Source organism: Chiloscyllium plagiosum, unplaced genomic scaffold (genome assembly GCF_037043375.1).
Source record: "Chiloscyllium plagiosum isolate Xiang-an unplaced genomic scaffold, Cpla_swu_hap1 HiC_scaffold_24, whole genome shotgun sequence".
Taxonomy (NCBI): Eukaryota; Metazoa; Chordata; class Chondrichthyes; order Orectolobiformes; family Hemiscylliidae; genus Chiloscyllium; species Chiloscyllium plagiosum.
The window spans coordinates 31,502,036-31,521,440 of record NW_028270162.1 but is presented as its reverse complement, the minus strand read 5'-3'; the positions used below and the strand labels follow the sequence as shown (position 1 = coordinate 31,521,440).

At 40.5% G+C, this 19,405-nt stretch overlaps 1 protein-coding gene across 1 annotated transcript; it reads right to left on the bottom strand.

The window, feature by feature from the left end:
* Positions 1-42: 42 nt before the first annotated feature.
* psmd9 (proteasome 26S subunit, non-ATPase 9) lies at positions 43-16,450 on the bottom strand. The gene is made up of 6 exons (XM_043715755.2): positions 16,303-16,450; positions 10,699-10,801; positions 9,848-10,041; positions 7,316-7,417; positions 5,693-5,781; positions 43-1,262 (listed from the first exon to the last, which is right to left on the bottom strand). The coding sequence occupies exons 1-6, from the start codon at positions 16,423-16,425 to the stop codon at positions 1,235-1,237; spliced, it is 639 nt and encodes a 212-aa protein (XP_043571690.2). The 5' UTR covers positions 16,426-16,450; the 3' UTR covers positions 43-1,234.
* Positions 16,451-19,405: the final 2,955 nt, after the last annotated feature.

The following is a 19,405-nucleotide window of genomic DNA, read 5'->3' as shown; positions in this document are numbered from 1 at the left end:
ACAAACACCATTTGCAAGTAACAAAGAGATACTCAATTAGAGTTTTGGTTTGTCAATATATGTTTGAGAGCTTTATTCTGTTACATGCAGATTATATATTCATTGTTCATCATGATGGGGTGGTGAATTAAGTAGTCGGTTTTGCTATAACATGGTAGTTCCATTCTCGTGCAACCCTGTGTTATAAGAAAATCGCATAATAGCAGCACTATTTAAATTAAGGGGGCTGGAATCACGTTATAACCAACACATGCTTTAAAAGTTTGCTCTTTAGAAACAGTGCCCACAATTTGTGGATTGTGTTATAGTGAATTTGCATTTACAAAACATGCAGAACGACCTGTATAGGTTTTTCCTGGATTAGAATCTGGTCCAAATAGCACAATACAAAAGTCCATCCCATTCCCAGTACAGTTTTTACATAAACATGCAAACAATATTTTTTCCTAGGAAAAAACAAAAAAACCAACATGTAACCACAGTGACATTATCTTTAATTCTATCAAACATATGAATCTCATATTACTTCAAACAAAACTTTTATAGTAAATACCAGCATACTTGTCACAAAATAAATTTATTTTATTCATGAACTGCTTGTATATTTCAATAAAATACAAATCAATATTCAGTATTTTGAAATTGTAAAGATTCAGAAAAATAATTGAACCTGTATAAAAAAAGTCACTTCAGACATTCGTGATGTTAACACAAGAAAGCTCACTAACTACATATTTCTATTTTTCTTAGACACAGCATCTGCAATTTGTTATGCATATTGAAGACCCTTGTATACTCAACTATGCATTTGACCTATTCCCAAAGCAGGTATTATACCAACAATCCCTACAAATCAGCAAATGTTTTCCATAATATCTTTAATTTGAAATCAATACAACTGAGCTTAGAAATAAAGAGCAAGCAAAATCAATTCAACCTTTCACCCATTGATATATCGGTTGCATATCATAGCAACAAAGGCTGTGACAGTCTCAGTTGATGAATGACATGATGGTAAATTATGAAAGGATTTAAATTTAATCTGAAAACGAAATGGAGAAAAAAAATCTTTCCATAGAAACTAATCAAACTAAATAAATACTTTGCTTTAAATAACTTTGCTTGAAATAGGGAGCTGTAATGTTCCAATGTCCAGATTTGCTCCAATTTCACGTTGCTGTGGTGTGAGCATTTTGCAGTATGTGAAGGTTTTCTCATGCTGAATCAACAACCTTTAGTGCTGCAAAGGAATAATATTACACCTGGGGAAAGAGAAATAGATTTAAATTATATTCCATTGAAATATTAAATGCCCTCAATAACAGAGGGAAAATGCATCAAAATACATGACAATCCACCTGGTGATATGTAACTTGCAAATGTTGAGTCATATTGAAGGGCCAAAGGCACAGTATCAGCATGGACTATGATACCTATCCGAGGAGGCAGGAGGGAAGCTGTAGCCGGAGACCGTCATTGCTGCTTCCTTCACCTGGGCATGCTGCTTCCTTCACACAGAAACACAGGCAGAGAAAGAGTCGGAGAAGGAACCACAATCAAAGCAGGAAGACAAATGGACAGAAAGTGACTGTGAGAGGATAGGCTGAAGGCTTTCTGCAAAGGTCCTAGTGAGCATATCTGTTCTTTCTGGCCTCCAAGCAGTGAAATGAACTCATATCTTGCAGAATCAGCACATCCTACTTCTCCTTACTTGCCATATTTCCTGACATCTGGGAAATGCACACAGCAATAATAAGTTTGAAATCAGGTTTCTAATTGGAATAAAAGGTGCCCTATTTAATATTAATTCATATTAAATGGAGTATCTTGCTATTGTTTGCCCTGATATTCACAGTCATTAAGAAAGGATGTGTTGGGGATGTGTTCTCCAATTCTTTAACCAGCTCCCTATCCACAAATGACTCTCAATATCATGCAGTGGTTAATTTCAGGTGAATAAGCTATTTTTAAGTTTTGGCTTTGCAATTCTAGTGTGTTCACATTAGTTGAGAAAGGTACTTTGGCAAGAGGCAATTTAAATACTACTAGGTTAGCTTTGACATTATTTACATTCTGTGGGGAAATAAAGTATTTCTCAGCTAATCAACAAACACAAACTCTGAAAATGCTTTTCTTCTTGTTTGGTTATGAACAAGGTCAGATGAAAGAAATGTAGGCAAAGAGAGACTCTCAGTTGTGTTCAAACAGAAGGTTGCTAGGGCAAGCATTCACTAGGCTCAAAATTAGCAAAGCAGCACAACTCTTGTTTAAGTGCTGAAATACAACTCACTGATGTGGAGAAGTGTACCTAATTCAAGTAGTATTATTTGTGTCATAATAAACAAACTGAATCTAATGGTTGGTCTATTTGTTCGTTTGATGTGAAATAAATCAATTGACTATTAGCGTGAGGCCTTTTCTTACTAAAGGTTTCTTTAGGTTTACTGACAAGACTTAACGAGCACACATACTAGAGACATTTTTAGTTCAGATCACAAGGAAATATTATAGGCACATTTCCATATACCTATAGTTACTTAGGTACTGGACAGTACAGGCATATCCCTATGCACAAGATACTCAGGCAGGACTTACTAGCATCAGTATATTTAAGAAACAATTCTAGTTTGTAAAATTGAAACTTTTCTTTCAATTGACAAGTAATTTTCTTTAACTTGGTCAATGAATCTGTAAATCAAAAATACACTTCAGAATGGTCAAATTCTACTGCTATTGATTTCAGATACTTATTTGAAAATACTGGCCTAACACTTCCAAAAGGAAGATAGTTGTTGCTGAAGCGGAGACTGGAGTTGTACTCTGGGACCATGAGGAATTTCTGATGCAGTTAAAATTTCTGACAGGCAATTATACAACATCCTGAATCATCCGAGAAAGGTCCCCATCTGAGTGGAGTCTCCCCTCACCTGCCTGACATTCTACCACCTCTCACCCTCACAACGTGCAGTCCTCCACTCCCTCTGCTCCAACCCCAACCTCCCCATCAAATCAGTGGATAAAGGGGGTGCAGTGGTAGTTTGGCGCACTGACCCCTACACTGCTGAAGCCAGACGCCAACTCGAAGACACCTCCTCCTACCCCCTGCCGACCATGACCCCTCACCCCATCACCAAACCAGCATCTCCCAGACCATACACAACCTCATCACTTCAGGGGACCTCCCACCCCCAGCTACCAACTTCATAGTTAAAAGAACCCCGTACCGCCTGATTCTACCTCCTACCCAAGATCCACAAGCCTGACCACCCCAGCCGACCCATTGTCTCAGCCTGCTCCTGCCCCACCAAATTCATCTCTACCTACCTCGATACTGTCCTGTCCCCCCAGTCCCTTAACTCCCCACATACATTCGGGACACCACCCATGCTCTCCACCTCCTCCAACACTTCCGTTTCCCTGGCCCCCAAATGCCTCATCTTCACGACAGTCATCCAGTCCCTCTACACCTCCATCCATCATGACCAGGGCCTCCAAGCCCTCAGTTTCTTCCTCTCCCGACATCCCCACCAGTACCCTTCCACTGATACTCTCATTCGTTTGGCTGAACTGGTCTTCAGCCTCAACAATTTCTCCTTCCAATACTCCCACTTCCTCCAGACAAAAGGGGTAGCCCTGGATACCCGCTTGGGCCCCAGCTATGCCTGTCTCTTTGTCGGCTACGTGGAACAGTCTATGTTCCGGAGTTACACCGGCACCACTCCCCACCTCTTCCTCCTCTACATTGATGACTGCATCAGGGCCACCTCGTGTTCCCATGAGGAGGTTGAACAGTAAACTGACTTGGTCAACACATTCCACCCTGAGCTTAACTTCACCTAGACCATCTCTGACACCTCCATCTCCTTCCTGGACCTTTCCATTTCCATCAATGATGGCAGATTCAACACTGACTTTTTTTTTTTAAAAACAAACCTACCGACTCCCAAAGCTACCTGGATTACATCTCCTCCCACCCTACCTACTGCAAAGAATGCTATGCCGTATTCCCAATTCCTCTTACCCTGCTGCATCTGCTCCCAGCAGGACCAGTTCCACCATAGAACACACACCTGATGAGCTCCTTCTTTCAAGACCGACATTTCCCCTCCTATGTGGTTGAAGATGCCCTCCAATGCATCTCATCCACGTCCCGCACCTCCACCCTCAAACCCCCCCCCAGTCCACACCTTCCACCCTACCAACCTTCACGTAAATAGGATCATCTGTTGACATTTCCACTACCTTCAAATGCACCCCACCAACAGGGATATAATTTCCCTCCCCACCCCTATCCGCTTTCCGCAAAGACTGTTCCCTCTGCAACTACCTAGTCAGATCCACGCGCCCCCTACAACCCACCCTCCCCTGCCACTGCAGGAATCGCAAAACCTGCACCCACACCTCCCCCATCACCTAATCCAAGGCCTCAAAAGGAGCCTTCCACATCCAAAGTTTCATCTGCACTTCCACAATGTCAATTATTGTATCTGTTGCTCCTGATGCGGTCTCCTCTACGGACGACTTCTCGCACAGCGCTTCAGAGAACATCCCGGGACACCCACACTAATCAACCGCACCACTCAGTGGCCGAACATTTCAACTCCCCCTCCCATTCTGCCAAGGACCTGCAAGTCCTGGGCCTCCTCCATCGCCACTCCCTCACCACCTGACACCTGGAGGAAGAACGCCTCATCTTCCACCTCATACCCTTCAACCCCAGGGCATCAATGTTTCCTCATTTCCCCTCCCCTCCCCCCACCTTACCCCACTTACAACCTCCCAGCTCAGCACAGTCCTCATCACCTGTCCATCTTCCCTCCCACGTATCCGCTCCACCTTCCTCTCTGACCTATCACCTTTACCCACACCTCCAACCACCTATTGCACTCTCAGCTACCTTCCCCCGCCCCAATTCCCTCCCATTTATCTCTCCATCCAGAGGCTCCCAATCTCATTCCTGATGAAGGACTTTTGCCTGAAACATCGATTTTCCTGCTCCTCGGATGCTGCTTGACCTGCTTTGCTTTTCCAGCACCACCCTAAACTTGATCCTATCATCCCAACCAGTTGTCACCCTACCCCTTCATTTTGCATATAAATTCATCTTCTCTCAACAATTGAAAAAGTAGCTTTAGGATATGGCAGCTATTGCTGCAAACAGAGGTGGTGGCTTCAGCACCAAACCACTTTCCTGCTGTGAAGATTGCTGGACTAGACCGAACTGCTTTAGATAGGAAAGTTCCTGGCCCAGGTGGTGAGCCAGAAAGCCTTTTTAAAAGATAAGTGGGCAAATTGTTGTCTGATCTTTGTTGGGGAAGGGGATTCCAGTCGAGATTGAAGTTTTAAGTCATTATATCTTGTAAAACAAATCAACTGAAAGATAATTTCAGAATATTATTTTACTTTGACCCCCCCCAAGCAAATTTATGTCTTAGAACGAAGCAATGTTATTAAACTGTGCTATCAAGTTCAACAAAAAGCTTCACAATAATATCAGATAGCAAAGAAATAAAATAGACTGAAAACACACTTGTTTAAAAAAAATAGAAATTATAAACAGTTGTTGTTTTCCAATACTGCCCACAGATACAGAACAGGAATTTTATTTTTAAAATCAAAGATGGCAAGGTGTTCTGCAGAAACTGAGGTTTTCTTGAAAGTTTCTCAGTCATTCCAATACAGTGAAACCTACCCTAATAATCCTCTTCCACTCCATCGCTGAGGTGTGAGACTCATATGTACAGTTTGTCCATTTCGAATAACTGTTATGTTTAAAGGATTCTGCAAGGAAATACATTACTTCAGTAAGCCAAAACAAAAAACCAGTTTAAATCCACACTTACTGTGATGACTTGATGGGGGTTGGTTAGCTCAGTTACTAGCTGTCTAATTAGCAATGGAGAGTGATCACCACAAGCACAGGTTCAACTCCTGTTCCAACTGAGGTCTCCAGAAAGATCCTGTCTTCTCAACCTCACCCGACATGTGTTGACCCTCAGGTTAGACTCCCCACAGTTGTCTCTCTAGTAAGACAGCAGTCGTGTGGTCCTCTAGGACTTCACCTTTATTATGTTATCCAAGGATATTTCAAAGTACTTTAAATATAATGCATTATTTTAATATGTACTAACTGTTACATTGGCATACACAGCAGTCATTTTGAAACCAGCAAAACTCCATAAGATCATCTGGTATTGGTTGACAGCGGAATGTTGATGAGGATGCCACATCTTACACTTGAGTCAGTAAATAGGACTGCACTTTATCTTATCCTAACATCAGCAATCCCATCAATGAAGTACATTTTTAAGGTTTGCTGAAAAGTCAATAGTATTCAACAGAGTCCCATTTATATCACTAGCATCTAGTCCGTGAAAACCATGTTATTCTGTTTGCATTTAAAACTGACACTCTTGCTCCTGAATCGGAAAGGATAGGTTCAAGTTCCACTCTAGCAAATTGTACAGTACTAAGGGAGTGATAGTCTATCAGCATTGCTTTCTCTGTAGATGATTTTTGAACCCAAGGCTTTAATCGGCAGAGGTGTCACAATAATACTTTAGGAAGGAAAAGACCATCTCTTGCATCTTAACGTCCAGCACCAACATTTGTTAAACGTTGATACCGTGTTTGCTTCAGTTGTGAACTCCAGTAGTGAATTACAGTCTCATTGGTCTGTACAAAAAAAAAAGATTCTGCTTGCTATCAAAAATCTTGTGCTTAACCATAGCGACATGTCCTGAATCTAGGCTTCTCAATGTCCACACGTACAGGTAGTTGCTATTTGCTTTGTCTTATGTTTTCATAATTTTAAACACCTTGAGCTGTGGCCACATCTCTCTTCAACAAGTTTTGAATATTGACAGCCTATTTTTTTGGCGGGTATGTGCATTGAAGGCTGAAGGGGAAGAGGAATTGACAAAGTGAGCAATTTGCAGTAAAGCAGGTGGTGAGAGATTTCCAGATAAAATTTCCAGATATATTCTGAAATCACTGGTTACGCAAAATGCTAGCTGAATAGAGAGAACTAGTCACAGACAAGCTTGACCCTTCCCTTTATCCAGATAATGATGCAGGTTCAGACAAAAGTTGAAAACGGGAACAAAATTTCAGGATACATCTTTGAAAACTCTAAGGTGCAGATGATACCAACACTATAAAAACTATGCTGGAATCTAAAAAGGTTCTTATTAAATCTGAAATATGGTTAGGAAACAGCAATAAGTTCAAGAAAAACTAAATTGAAACACTAAATTTCTTCAGCATACGGTCAAAAATAAACAAAAACAGTGTTTTCCACAAGCATGTCACTCACCCCTTCACTGTGCTGCACCACTGTGGCAATATTTTGCAAGTTTTGAAAGTTTTCAGTATTTACTGAACCAAATTCTATAATTTCATCACCAACTTGCAAACCCTAGAAGAAAAGAGAAACAGTGTGCAAAATAAAATTGCCTTCTTTTTCAAAACATATTGTAATTTATTTTGCAAAAATTTGTATCCTCAAAATATTTTAAAATGGAGTTCAACTGTTGGCGCCTATCACCCTCATTCGTTACCATTGGTGTTGAGTTTCTGGAGATGCACTCATTCAGACAAGGGGAGAGTATTTCAACACACTCGTGAGTTGTGCCTTCTCAATAGTGAACAGAATTTGGGAACTGGGAAGTGAGTTACTCATTGCAGCATTCCCAACCTCTAATCTGCTCTTTTGGCTATTTAGATAGCGGACTTAGTTCAGTTTCTGGTCAATTGGACCACCAGCATGTTCGGAGGACATTACTTTCACTGAATCTCATGCTGAATGTTAAGGAAAGATGGATAGATTCCGGTTCTGATTTTTTTTTTCCTCAATTCCTGCTGTTTCACACCTTTCATATTCTGCCTTGTCAACATCATTCAAAAACAGCACAGACAATAATGAGAAATTTGGAAAATACAGGGAGAACGAAGAAAATCTAATTCTCAACATTAAGAAAAATAAGGTACTCTTCTCCTCTTAAAAAGCTTCAATAGCTTGATGAAATTCTCACTAGAAAGCAGCAACCACTTAATTCCAAGTACTTGGAATCATTGGCTAATTTCACGTCACTTATAACTCTCCCAGGTCCAGGTGATAAACTAGTTGGGGCAAGCCCCTTCACCTCTGCTGTCACATGATTGAATTAGAAGGGAGCTATAAAGCCTGAAGGCATAACTGATGAGGTGAGTAATAGGAGGCTGCATGAGAAGAGTCACCATAGGCCACGGCTGAAACACCCCAATAATGTCCACAAAAATGACATTTAGCCAAAATAAAAAGGAAAATTCAGCCCAAGGAGTCAGTTTCCACTAACATGCTGCTGAAATCCAGGGATGTCAAGGGGACATTATCAATCAGTATTTACTTTGTAATTACCTGCTCAATGATGTTCAGTTTTGGTTTCATGAGAACTATCCAGCCCCTGATGACCTGTCATTGTAGCCTCGGTCCAAACATGGGCAAAAGAGCAAAACTCGTGAGGTGAGGCGAGGTGAGGTGAGAGAGTGACTGCCCTTGACACTGAGGCAGCATTTGACTGAATGTCACATCAAGGAATCCTAGTAAAACTGGGAATCGGGGAGAAACTTTCCACTGGTTGGAGTCATACCCATCAAAGGAGGAAGATGGTTACAGAATTCAATCATCTCAGGCCCAAAATATCAGTGCAGGAGTTCCTCAAATATAGTGTCCTCGCACAACAATTGTCAGCTATTGCATCAATGACCTATCCACATAAAGGTCTGAGTTTACTGATGATCGCACAATGATCAGTACCACTTCTAACAGCTTTGGGCTGATTACTGGCAGGCAACAACCATCTGCGACACTATCATTGCATATCAAAGGGAAATTCAAGCTACTGCCCTTTGATAGCATCTCCCTATTCCCCCTTCTGCAATTAATATCCTAGAATTACCAATAATCAGAAATTAAACAGCAGTTCAATTATAAACAAATAGTTTACAAAAGCCGGAAATTCTGTTTCAAGTTATTCCTGAATCCCTAAAATCTGTCCACGAGCAGTGCTTCCCACACATTCCTGCCTCAGCCAATCAACTGCTGAAATTCTTATCATCAATGGCTTTCTCAGCTCTAATACTCTCCTGGCTAATCTCAAAGAACTTCACATTTGTGCTATTTCCAGGTGTCTATATTCTATCCTGAAGGAGTCTCTGTATACTGGCTCCCAGTTTTTCAAGATCTGATTTTTTTAAAAAAAAAAGACCTTATGACCTCAAAACTCCTTATGGATCCAAAGTCAACTTGGTAATAAATATTCTATTTTTCTGTTTTGGGAAAAATTATGAACATCGTAATAAGAAAACATTATAATTTTCATGCAAAATACATATTGTCCTCAACTGAAAAGTTAGGATATCATTTAAAGGCTGCACTTAGTTATTAAATGAATTTATCTGCTTTATATAGCTGACCAGGCACACGCAGACAACAAGCAACATGAATTCGACTGGGACAACACTACTATCATAGGGCAAGCCAGACGGAGAACAGCCAGGGAATTCCTAGAGACATGGCATTCATCCATAAACTCAATCAATCAACAAACACATCGACCTGGACCCAGTATACCAACCACTACAGCGGACAGCTGAAACTGACAACCGGAAGCGGCAGGGACAGACCACTATAAACACCGGAGGAAACATCAAAGAAGCGCTTCGCAGGAGGCTCCCAAGCACTGATGATGTCGCCTAGCCAGGGGACGAAACGTTTGCAACAAAAACTTCCAGCTCGGCAAACAGAACCACAACATATTAGCAATAACTTAGGTACAAAAATTTACTTACTTAGATTTGTACTTACCGAAATATGGGCAGGTGAACCTGGACTAACAGTGTCTACTTTGGCAAAAGCAGCTGGTAAACTATTCTCCTGTTCCATTACTTCAGGATGCACCTCTGCCTCATCCAGTCTATGCTTCTCCCGGTCACGTGCATGTAGGTGATGGAGTGCTTCCTCAATTTGTTTCATTAAGGCTTTATGGTCATTTTGTAGGCCTTACAAAAAACAAGAAAAATTTGCAGCATATTTAGATATAGCTAGAGACGTAACTGGGCACCGTAATACCTTCAGAATTTGGAGAGGATTTGTAATCCCTGTTGAGAGATGTTAATTCTCACCTCTGGAGCAGGTGGGACTTGAACCAGAGTCTCCTGGCATATAATTCAGGATATAACCACTGGGCCACAAGAGCCCCTAATCCATAGTTTTAGGCTTGCTTGGATTTCCTTACTTCAGGTGAGCCATCAATGGGAGATGAAGAAAAATACAGACTGAAAACTTTCACATAAAATGAAGGATTGTGCATCTGGGCTTTTATTGCTGAGGCAAAGTTTCAAAACTGTTCAATTTTTACACACTTATGTCTCAACTTGACAAAAGCAAAAATGTGCCAAAATATAATTATAACAAAATTTGTTTCTTTTCACTGCCTCATTTATTCCTTCCCTCCCTCAATGAAATCCAGAAAAGGTCACTTATGAGGTTGACAAATCTAAATGCACTATCATTCTAATTTGAATTAGTCTATTAAAAGAATTGTCAACTTTAGAGTATCATTTTTGAATTGCACTGAAACATGAACATTGCTGCTTGAAGCATTATTTCCATATTAATACATTACAACATTTTCTAAATGTATCAATATTACTTACAAATTATATTATGTCGAGCTGTTCGAACTTCATAAACATCAATATCATTTCGAGGATATCCTTCAACATCAACTAAAGGCTCATCCATTCCAGCTTTATTTTGCTGAAAGTCACAGGTTCAAATGCTTCAATTAGTGTAAAAATGCAAAGGAAATACTTGAAAACTTTTTTTTCAGGTTTGTTTTATTCCTTTTCTGTGGTGTTCAACCTTAATGACCAAAAATAACATGCACTACCAAACGTAAAGCTGATTGGCAAATAAGCCAAAGAGACAAAGGGACTTTTGTAACAGTCTGAAAGTGTGATGGAAACAAATTCAAATAGTACCATTCAAAAATCAATTGGTTAAGTAATAGAATATTTTATTTACAGGGCTTTGGAGCAAGAGGAGGGGAGCAGGTTTAATGAGAAAGCTTTAAAGGGCTTTTGTTGTACAACTAGTTGAACTGTCTCTTTATGTGCTGCATCATTCTATGATTTTATGATTTAATTCTAATTCATACCAATGTAAGGCATAAACAAATTTTCATGGCTTAAAAATTTACTCAAACACTTCATTTTGCTGAACAAACAAATTATTCAATGATGTGAGCTATAAAATGTACTGCTGCACAATACAATGAAAACTGATGCATTTAAACAGGTGTCTGAATCAAGAATTGATATAATCAAAGTAAACTACTGGGTTTGGTATGTCAGAAACTGGATGCATTATGTTTTCTAGTGTTTGATTACACCATCACGTTACTCAAATGACAGTACAGAACTCCAATGTGCCGAGTTTGACAAGTTTCATACATCTTGTGTTTTTATTTTATTAATTTATTTTGTTTTGCACAGAAGTAGATCATTTAGTTTTTTTAAGCCTGGTCCACCATTCAGCAAGATCATCGCTGATCTTTTACTTCAACTCTACCTTTTCCTAACATGCAAACTCTACTGATTTTGAACATACGGAGAAACTAAATATCTACAGCTCTCTGGAATAGAAAATTCCAAAAGATTCCCATGATTTTTAGTGAAGATATTTATCCTCACCTCAGTCCCAAATTAGCAGCCCCTTATTCTGAGACAGTGAGCCTGTGTGCCAGGTTCACCAGACAGCAGAAACATTTTCTTTACATACCCTATCAAACCTCTCAATAGTTTCAAAAGTTTCAATTTTAATAGATCACCTCCCATTCTTGTAAACATTAGGATATATACAAACCTTGATCATTCAATCTCTCCTCATTTTTGTGTAGTCCAATTGAATAAATGCTTATTGCTCTCCCACTAGGGCAAGGATGTCCCTCCTTAGATAAAGGTAACCAAACTACGCGCAGTCCACCAAATATGGCTCACTAATGCCCTGTACAATCATGGTAAGGCTTATTAACTCTTAAACACTAATCCCTATGTGATAAAAGCTAACATCCCTCTTTTAAGACCTGATATAACAGTAAAAATCCCAAAACACCCATGAAAATTCAACCACATAGGCAACCAGAGGGAAAACCATTCTGAATTAATTAATGAACCTATCAAAAGAAACATGGGAGAGAAGAAGTCTGTGGTTCAAGGAGAAGTGAGCCGTTAGGAAAACAGGTGGCAATTGTGAGGCAGTAGTTCAGATTTCAAGAGGGGTCAGGGTGAGATTGCAGTAAAGAGATAGGGGCAGGGAGGCTACAAAGGAGAAAGTACTGTTTTTGACTTGTGAACAAAGAAACGCTCAGCTGACTGAGTCAGGAAAGCATGATATTACTGAGATAATGAATTCCCTGCAAATGAACTTGGAATTTAGTTTTCTGCTACATAAACTCAGAAGTTACCATACTGGGTAAAAGTGTAGTTAATGTGAAAGGTTTTATAAAACTATTAAATGCCTGGTTAAAATCTTCCAGCTTTGTTTACGGATGGATAAGCATAAGCTGTGACCTCATCAATTGACGGAAGCTCTGACTCGGGTGATGATGTTTTATGTGTAAAATTGTCAGTTATTTTGGAAAACAATTTGTTTGCTACTGCCTATTATATTGTAATTTAAATGCTGTGGTGTGTTGGAAATTAATAATTTCCTCGTGTGTTGCATCTTAATGTTCACTGGAGGGTTGATAATTTGTGGATATCAATGAATTTTTCTAATTCTGCTTCGGAGACAATCCAAATATCTCATGCAATCAATACCAATGCAGCAGATTTTGTTACTAATGTGACTACATGATCTAGCAAATGAGTTAGTGAGAATGAAAAAAAATGTTTTTGAAATCTAAAACATAGCCCTCAAAAACCAAAAAGGTGTTTCTCTAATCTCAGAGCCCTTGAAAAATATTTTGTGCCTGTTAAGATACCACCCCCTTCCTAAATACTTGCTGTATATTTCATGTTAATGTTCTGTGATTAAATGTACAACACTAGGTCTCTCTGAATGTAAACATTTCCCAGCTTTTCTCCATTCAAAACTGGGAGAAAGTGAGGACTGTAGATGCTGGAGATCAGAGCTTAAAAATGTGTTGCTGGAAAAGCGCAGCAGGTCAGGCAGCATCAGAGGAACAGGAGAAGCTTATGCCCGAAATGTCGATTCTCCTGTTCCTTTGATGCTGCCTGACCTGCTGCGCTTTTCCAGCAACACATTTTTAAGCTCCATTCAAAATTGTTTGACCTAAGTAATACTCTACACTTTGCCACTTTGTGTTCAGGCTGTCAAGCTCCTTTCTACTCACCCGGTGATTTTCTTCCTCGGTAGCCTTCTTGTAACTTTCTCACCACTTTCTTCCCAAATTATAGTTGCGTATAGTCCACAAACTTACATTACACCCTCTCCCCTCATCTAAATTATAAATCTAGTGTGCAAATAGTTGAGGCCCAAGTACTGATTTTTTTTGTCATGTCCTATTAGTCATAACACTCCAACACAATGCCATCTTAGCAGGACTTATACACTTAATGGTAAGGTCCTAGGGAGTGTTGCTGAACAAAGAGACCTTGGAGTGCAGGTTCATAGCTCCTTGAAAGTGGAGTCGCAGGTAGATAGGATAGTGAAGAAGGCATTTGGTATGCTTTCCTTTATTGGTCAGAGTATTGAGTACAGGAGTTGGGAGGTCATGTTGCGGCTGTACAGGGCATTGGTTAGGCCACTGTTGGAATATTGCGTGCAATTCTGGTCTCCTTCCTATCGGAAAGATGTTGTGAAACTTGAAAGGGTTCAGAAAAGATTTACAAAGGATGTTGCCAGGGTTGGAGGATTTGAGCTATAGGGAGAAGCTGAACAGGCTGGGGCTGTTTTCCCTGCAGTGTCAGAGGCTGAGGAGTGACCTTATAGAGGCTTACAAAATTATGAGGGGCATGGATAGGGTAAATAGGCAAAGCCTTTTCCCTGGGGTCAGGGAGTCCAGAACTAGAGGGCATAGGTTTAAGGTGAGACTGGAAAGATATAAAAGAGACCTAAGGGGCAACCTTTTCCACACGGAGGGTGGTACAGGTGTGGAATGAGCTGCCAGAGGAAGTGGTGGAGCCTGGTACAATTCCAACATTTAAGAGGCATTTGGATAGGTATCTGAATAGGAAGGATTTGGAGGGATATGGGCTGGGTTTGGCAGGTGGGACTAGATTGGATTTGGATATCTGGTCGGCATGGATGAGTTGGACCGAAGGGTCTGTTTCCATGCTGTACTCTATTTTATTCTGTTTTTATCTATTAATAAATCTTTAGTCCATGCTAGTATATTACACCAAATTACAACTTCTATTTTTTCACAATAACCCCTGTGTAACACATTTTCAAATGCTTCTAAAGATTCAAATTCACCACATTTACTGGTTCTCTCTTATCCACCTTCCTGGTTACAAAAATACATTTAACATATCTGTCAAACCCTTTCCTAGATTAATTCATCTTAATCACAATAGGATTTCCTAACAGCCCTGTTACCATATCTTTGACAATACGGTATTTTGTCTTCTACTTGTTAGGCTAACTGGTCGATAGAGAGCAAACTGGGAACTCTCTCTTATCTTACAAAGCTGATTATATTTCCAAATGTCAATTATTTGGGAACTGTCTAGAAACTAAACAATTCTAGATTATCAAAAATCAATGCATCCACTATCTTGGCAGCTCTCTTAAAATAGATTAGATTCCCAACAGTGTGGAAACAGGCCATTTGGCCCAACAAGTCCACACCGACTCTCCAAAGAGTAATCCACCCAGACCCACTTCTCAAATCCATTAGATACAGAGATTAGATTCATTAAATTCTCCAGTGCCATTTCTTGGCCTGTGTCTAGAATTTAAATGTCCATTAGTTTATCTGGTCATGGCTGATATGTAATGGGCTAGAAACATCTTACCTAGTCTTTACTTCAGAGTGGAAAATTAGATCAATAAAGACCTTAAAATCCCAAAACTGTCAAAATATGTCATTGATACTATGTTAACTGTTCGATATGGAGTTGGCAATCATATTTCCAGCTTCTACTCGTGCTATTATGTTGAAAGTAAATGATTCTGGAATCATTTACACACCTCGTAATTAGATTAGATTACTTACAGTGTGGAAACAGGCCCTTTGGCCCAACAAGTCCACACCGACCCACCGAAGCGCAACCTACCCAGACGCATTCCCTTACATTTACCCCTTCACCTAACACTATGGGAAATTTAGCATGGCCAATCCACCTAACCTGCACATTTTTGGACTGTGGGAGGAAACGGGAGCACCCGGAGGAAACCTATGCAGACACGGGGAGAATGTACAAACTTAACAGAGTGTCGTTTGAGGCGGGAATTGAACCCGAGTCTCTGGCGCTGTGAGGCACAGTGCTAGTCACCGTGCTCCCCATCACTAACGTTTGCAGATTTATAATTTGTTTTGCTGCCGGCCAGATTTAATGCAAGGGAAAATGAGTGCCTCAGACTTCCGCAGTCACAGCAACTCATATTCAGGCATGCCCCTTAATTCCCATAATACTTAGTGTGCTGGATGATCCCTACGCCTGGGAAAGGCCTTCTTTGACATGTTCAAGTTAAGCGAAGCAGCTATAAAAAGGCTGCATTATCATGAGATGATGAGAGAAAATCCCCCCTCCCCAGCCACACGTGAACGTTCAGAACACACGGCTCCCACCACAGGAAGTGTGTGACTCTATCGTGACCCCTCGCACAAAAGTATGATGCAGAAATGGATGATAATCCCCATCTAGCAGCAATAACAAAGAACATAAAGGGAGTGTGTCACTGAGGAAGTGTAGTCCCTCAATCACCTGTTTTCCAAACTTCACCAGTGACATGAATGGGAAAAGCTCGTACCTTCCCAAAGTGCAGAAGAATGGTACTAACTAATAAAATTCTGAAACCTGAATGTGATCAGGAAGATATTTGGTTCATTTCAGTGTATTGAAGCAATTGTCTAAGCCAGGGTTGTTATTCAGTTGGAGGTAGTTGTTTCTATTTGAAGACAGTTTTCTTTTCCCCGAGTTTGGTTGGTTTAAAGGGGGTCTATGTTTGTGTGAAGGACATTATCAACAACTGCTGCCACAGCCTGACAACAGCCATCCAGCCCCAGCTGTGAGAACTGCTCTATTCCTGATGGTATTGTACACCCAAGACAGCCTTCTAGTACTCACCCCCTCCAAAATATCATAGTAAGCTTTGATCTGAGCCTCAATGGCATCTTTCTTTTTCACCAGCTGCTGTACATCAGCCATGGTCACTGCCTGTGAAGAACTTTCCGAGCCCTCCTCCGACATTGTTCCACTGACTGTCTGACTACGGGTCTCGGCAGCACTCAGACCGTCCCTCCTCAAAACGCAACCGCATAATTCAAAATACACATCCAGTGAGTGGACTTTTAATCTTGGCAGCCTCATTGGTTGTGATTATTTCAGCAAAACCCGAGAAGTAGTGACAGCATTTAGATGTTATCATTGTGGTCATTTTCCACGAGGTGAATTAAACGTAACAAACCGGAAATAAGTAATCCGGAACAACCAGGACTATGAAAATGGAGATTTGATCTCAGATTTGACATCGTCTTTGATTTTAATAAAATTAAGCCTGGGTTTAAAATCCCTCCACAATCATGTGACCTCCATCTCCGTGTAATATTTTCAACCTCATAACATTGGGAGGTATCCATGTTTCTCAAATTCTGGACTCTCAACCAACCTCATTTAATCACCTTGCCTTCAACTGCCTAGGCCCTAATTTTCCCAAATGTTTGTGGCTCTCGTTCCTGCTTTCAGACTATTCCTGAAAACTTCTCCGTTTTTGTTCATCTATCTCATTCATATGCTTCGTTATTTAACGTTTCTTTATAATGCTTCTGTGAAGCACCTTGGGACATCTTATTAAAACACTATATAAATACAAATTGTTGAAGATAGATTCCATAGTTAGAGAGTCAGACAGGATATTTGAACTGTAACTGTAATTGTGAATTCTGCTTAGTGTTTTACCTACCTGGGACAAGGGTAAAAATATTACAGAGAGAATATAAGAAATAGGAGTGGTATAGCCATTCAAATAGATATTGGCTGATCTTCCATTTCGACATAATTTTCTGCCACAAACCCATACATTTTGATGTTTTTAATTCATAGAAATATATTGATCTTTATTTTGAGCATATTTAATGACTGAGTCTACATGATTCTCAGGAGCACAGAATTCAAAGATTCACTACCCTCAGAGTGAAGGACTCTCATCATCTCAGCCCTAACAATCCTGTCCCTTATTCCGAGACTCTGTCTCCGGATCTAGATCTACAAGTCTAGTAACATCCAAATTATTGACAACTTGGGAACAGATGGGGCTCAAGCACTGAAACCCCATGACATCCTACCAGTTACAACCTGCCATTCCAAAATTCGTCATGTATTTCTAACAACCAACAACCCACCCTCCCGTCCTGGCACCTTCCCCTGCCAATGCAGGAATTACAAAACTTGCGCCCACACCTCCTCCCTCACCTCCATCCAAGGCCCCAAAGGAGCCTTCCACATCCATCAAAGTTTTACCTGCACATACACCAATATCATTTATTGTATCTGTTGCTCCCGATGCGGTCTCCTCTACATTGGGGAGACTGGATGCCTCCTAGCAGAATGCTTTAGGGAACATCTCTGGGACACCTGCACCAAACAACCACACCACCCTGTGGCCCAACATTTCAACTCCCCCTCCCACTCAGCCGAGGAAAGGAGGTCCTGGGCCTCCTTCACAGCCGCTCCCTCACCACCCGACGCCTGGAGGAAGAACGCCTCAGAACACTTCAACCCCAGGGCATCAATGTGGACTTCACCAGTTTCCTCATTTCCCCTTCCCCCTCACCCCAGTTCCAAAATTCCAGCTCAGCACTGTTCCCATGACTTGTCCTGCCTGCCTATCTTTCCACATATCCACTCCACCCTCCTCTCTGACCCATCACCTCCATTCCCACCCCCATTCACCTATTGTACTCTATGCTACTTTCTCCCCACCCCCACCCTCCTCTCATTTATCTCTCCACCCTGCAGGCACTCTGCCTCTATTCTTGATGAAGGGCTTTTGCCCGAAACATCGATTTCCCTGCTCCTTGGATGCTGCCTGAACTGCTGTGTTTTTCCAGCACCACTCTAATCTAGAATCTGGTTGCCAGCATCTGCAGTCCTTGTTTTTACCTAGTCACAGCTAGGTCTCTGTAGGGGGAAAGAGTATGGGCTAGAAGTTGTGATACACAATGATACCTACGATACCAGTGTGAGGAGGTATTGAGGTCCTATGTTTATTCAAAAAAACAAGGGAACCAGAATGTAGGAAACTACAGGCCAATCAGCTTAACACTGAACATAGAAAAATGACAGAAGCAATTATTAAATCATTATGACAGGCCACATAGAAAAATTCAAGGTTTTCAGGCAGTCAACATGGCTTTGTGATAGGGAAATCATGTTAAAATAATTTACTACCATTCTTTGAATAAATAAGAGATGCTGTGGATAAAGGAACTGATGAATGTGTTGTTTGAGATTTCCAAGAGAACTGGGGCCAAAAGATTTGATAAGGTGTTTCATCAAAGGTTTTTGTGGAAAATAAGAGCTCATAGTGTAGGGTATGTAACATATCAGCATGAACAGAAGATTGGCTAGCTAACAGGAAACAGAGGTAGGTCAATAGGTCTTTTATGAAACTCTGTTGGGCACAGGTGTTTAGATATTGCCTTTCCTACAGTTGCAACACTTACTCCAAAAGTGATAATAATGCAGCAGGAATCTGAACCCTTCCTTCACTTTCTCATCACATTTACCTGTTTCTGCATTGAATAGTTTATTGGACAGATTATCAGTTGCAGTCCTATTTCTTAATCTCTGACTGAACTCTTGAAATAGGACTTGTGTATTCTTTGTTCTTACATAAACTGTAACTTCTGGTTAGTTACTATTGTGCACAAAACATATCCTAATTATTTATTTGATAGTCACTATTTACTTTAAGAAGACAGCATGTGCACTGACATTTTAGAGATCATCTGATGCTCTTCAATAAAGCTGCAGAAAGCTTTCATTGCTTTAATTTGTGGTATTCTCCTTGGATGATTTTGAAGTGATTCTAGTTACTGCTGCCTTCAAAAGCTCTTAATGTGTATATTACATCATAATCTTCATTGACACAATTGTTCTGCAATTCCAAACTTGTAAGAGGAGCATCTAGATGACGAAGGAGAAAACACAAGTAAATCTAGAAGGTGAC

Excerpts from the sequence above, each read along its gene's own strand:
- psmd9 (XM_043715755.2), bottom strand. The coding sequence starts at position 16,425 with ATGTCGGAGGAGGGCTCGGAAAGTTCTTCACAGGCAGTGACCATGGCT. Across the intron at positions 10,802-16,302 it reads ACTATGATATTTTGGAGGGG|CAAAATAAAGCTGGAATGGA; the intron begins GTGAGTACTAGA and ends TGTGACTTTCAG. Across the intron at positions 1,263-5,692 it reads AGTGGAAGAGGATTATTAGG|GTGTAATATTATTCCTTTGC; the intron begins GTAGGTTTCACT and ends CTCTTTCCCCAG.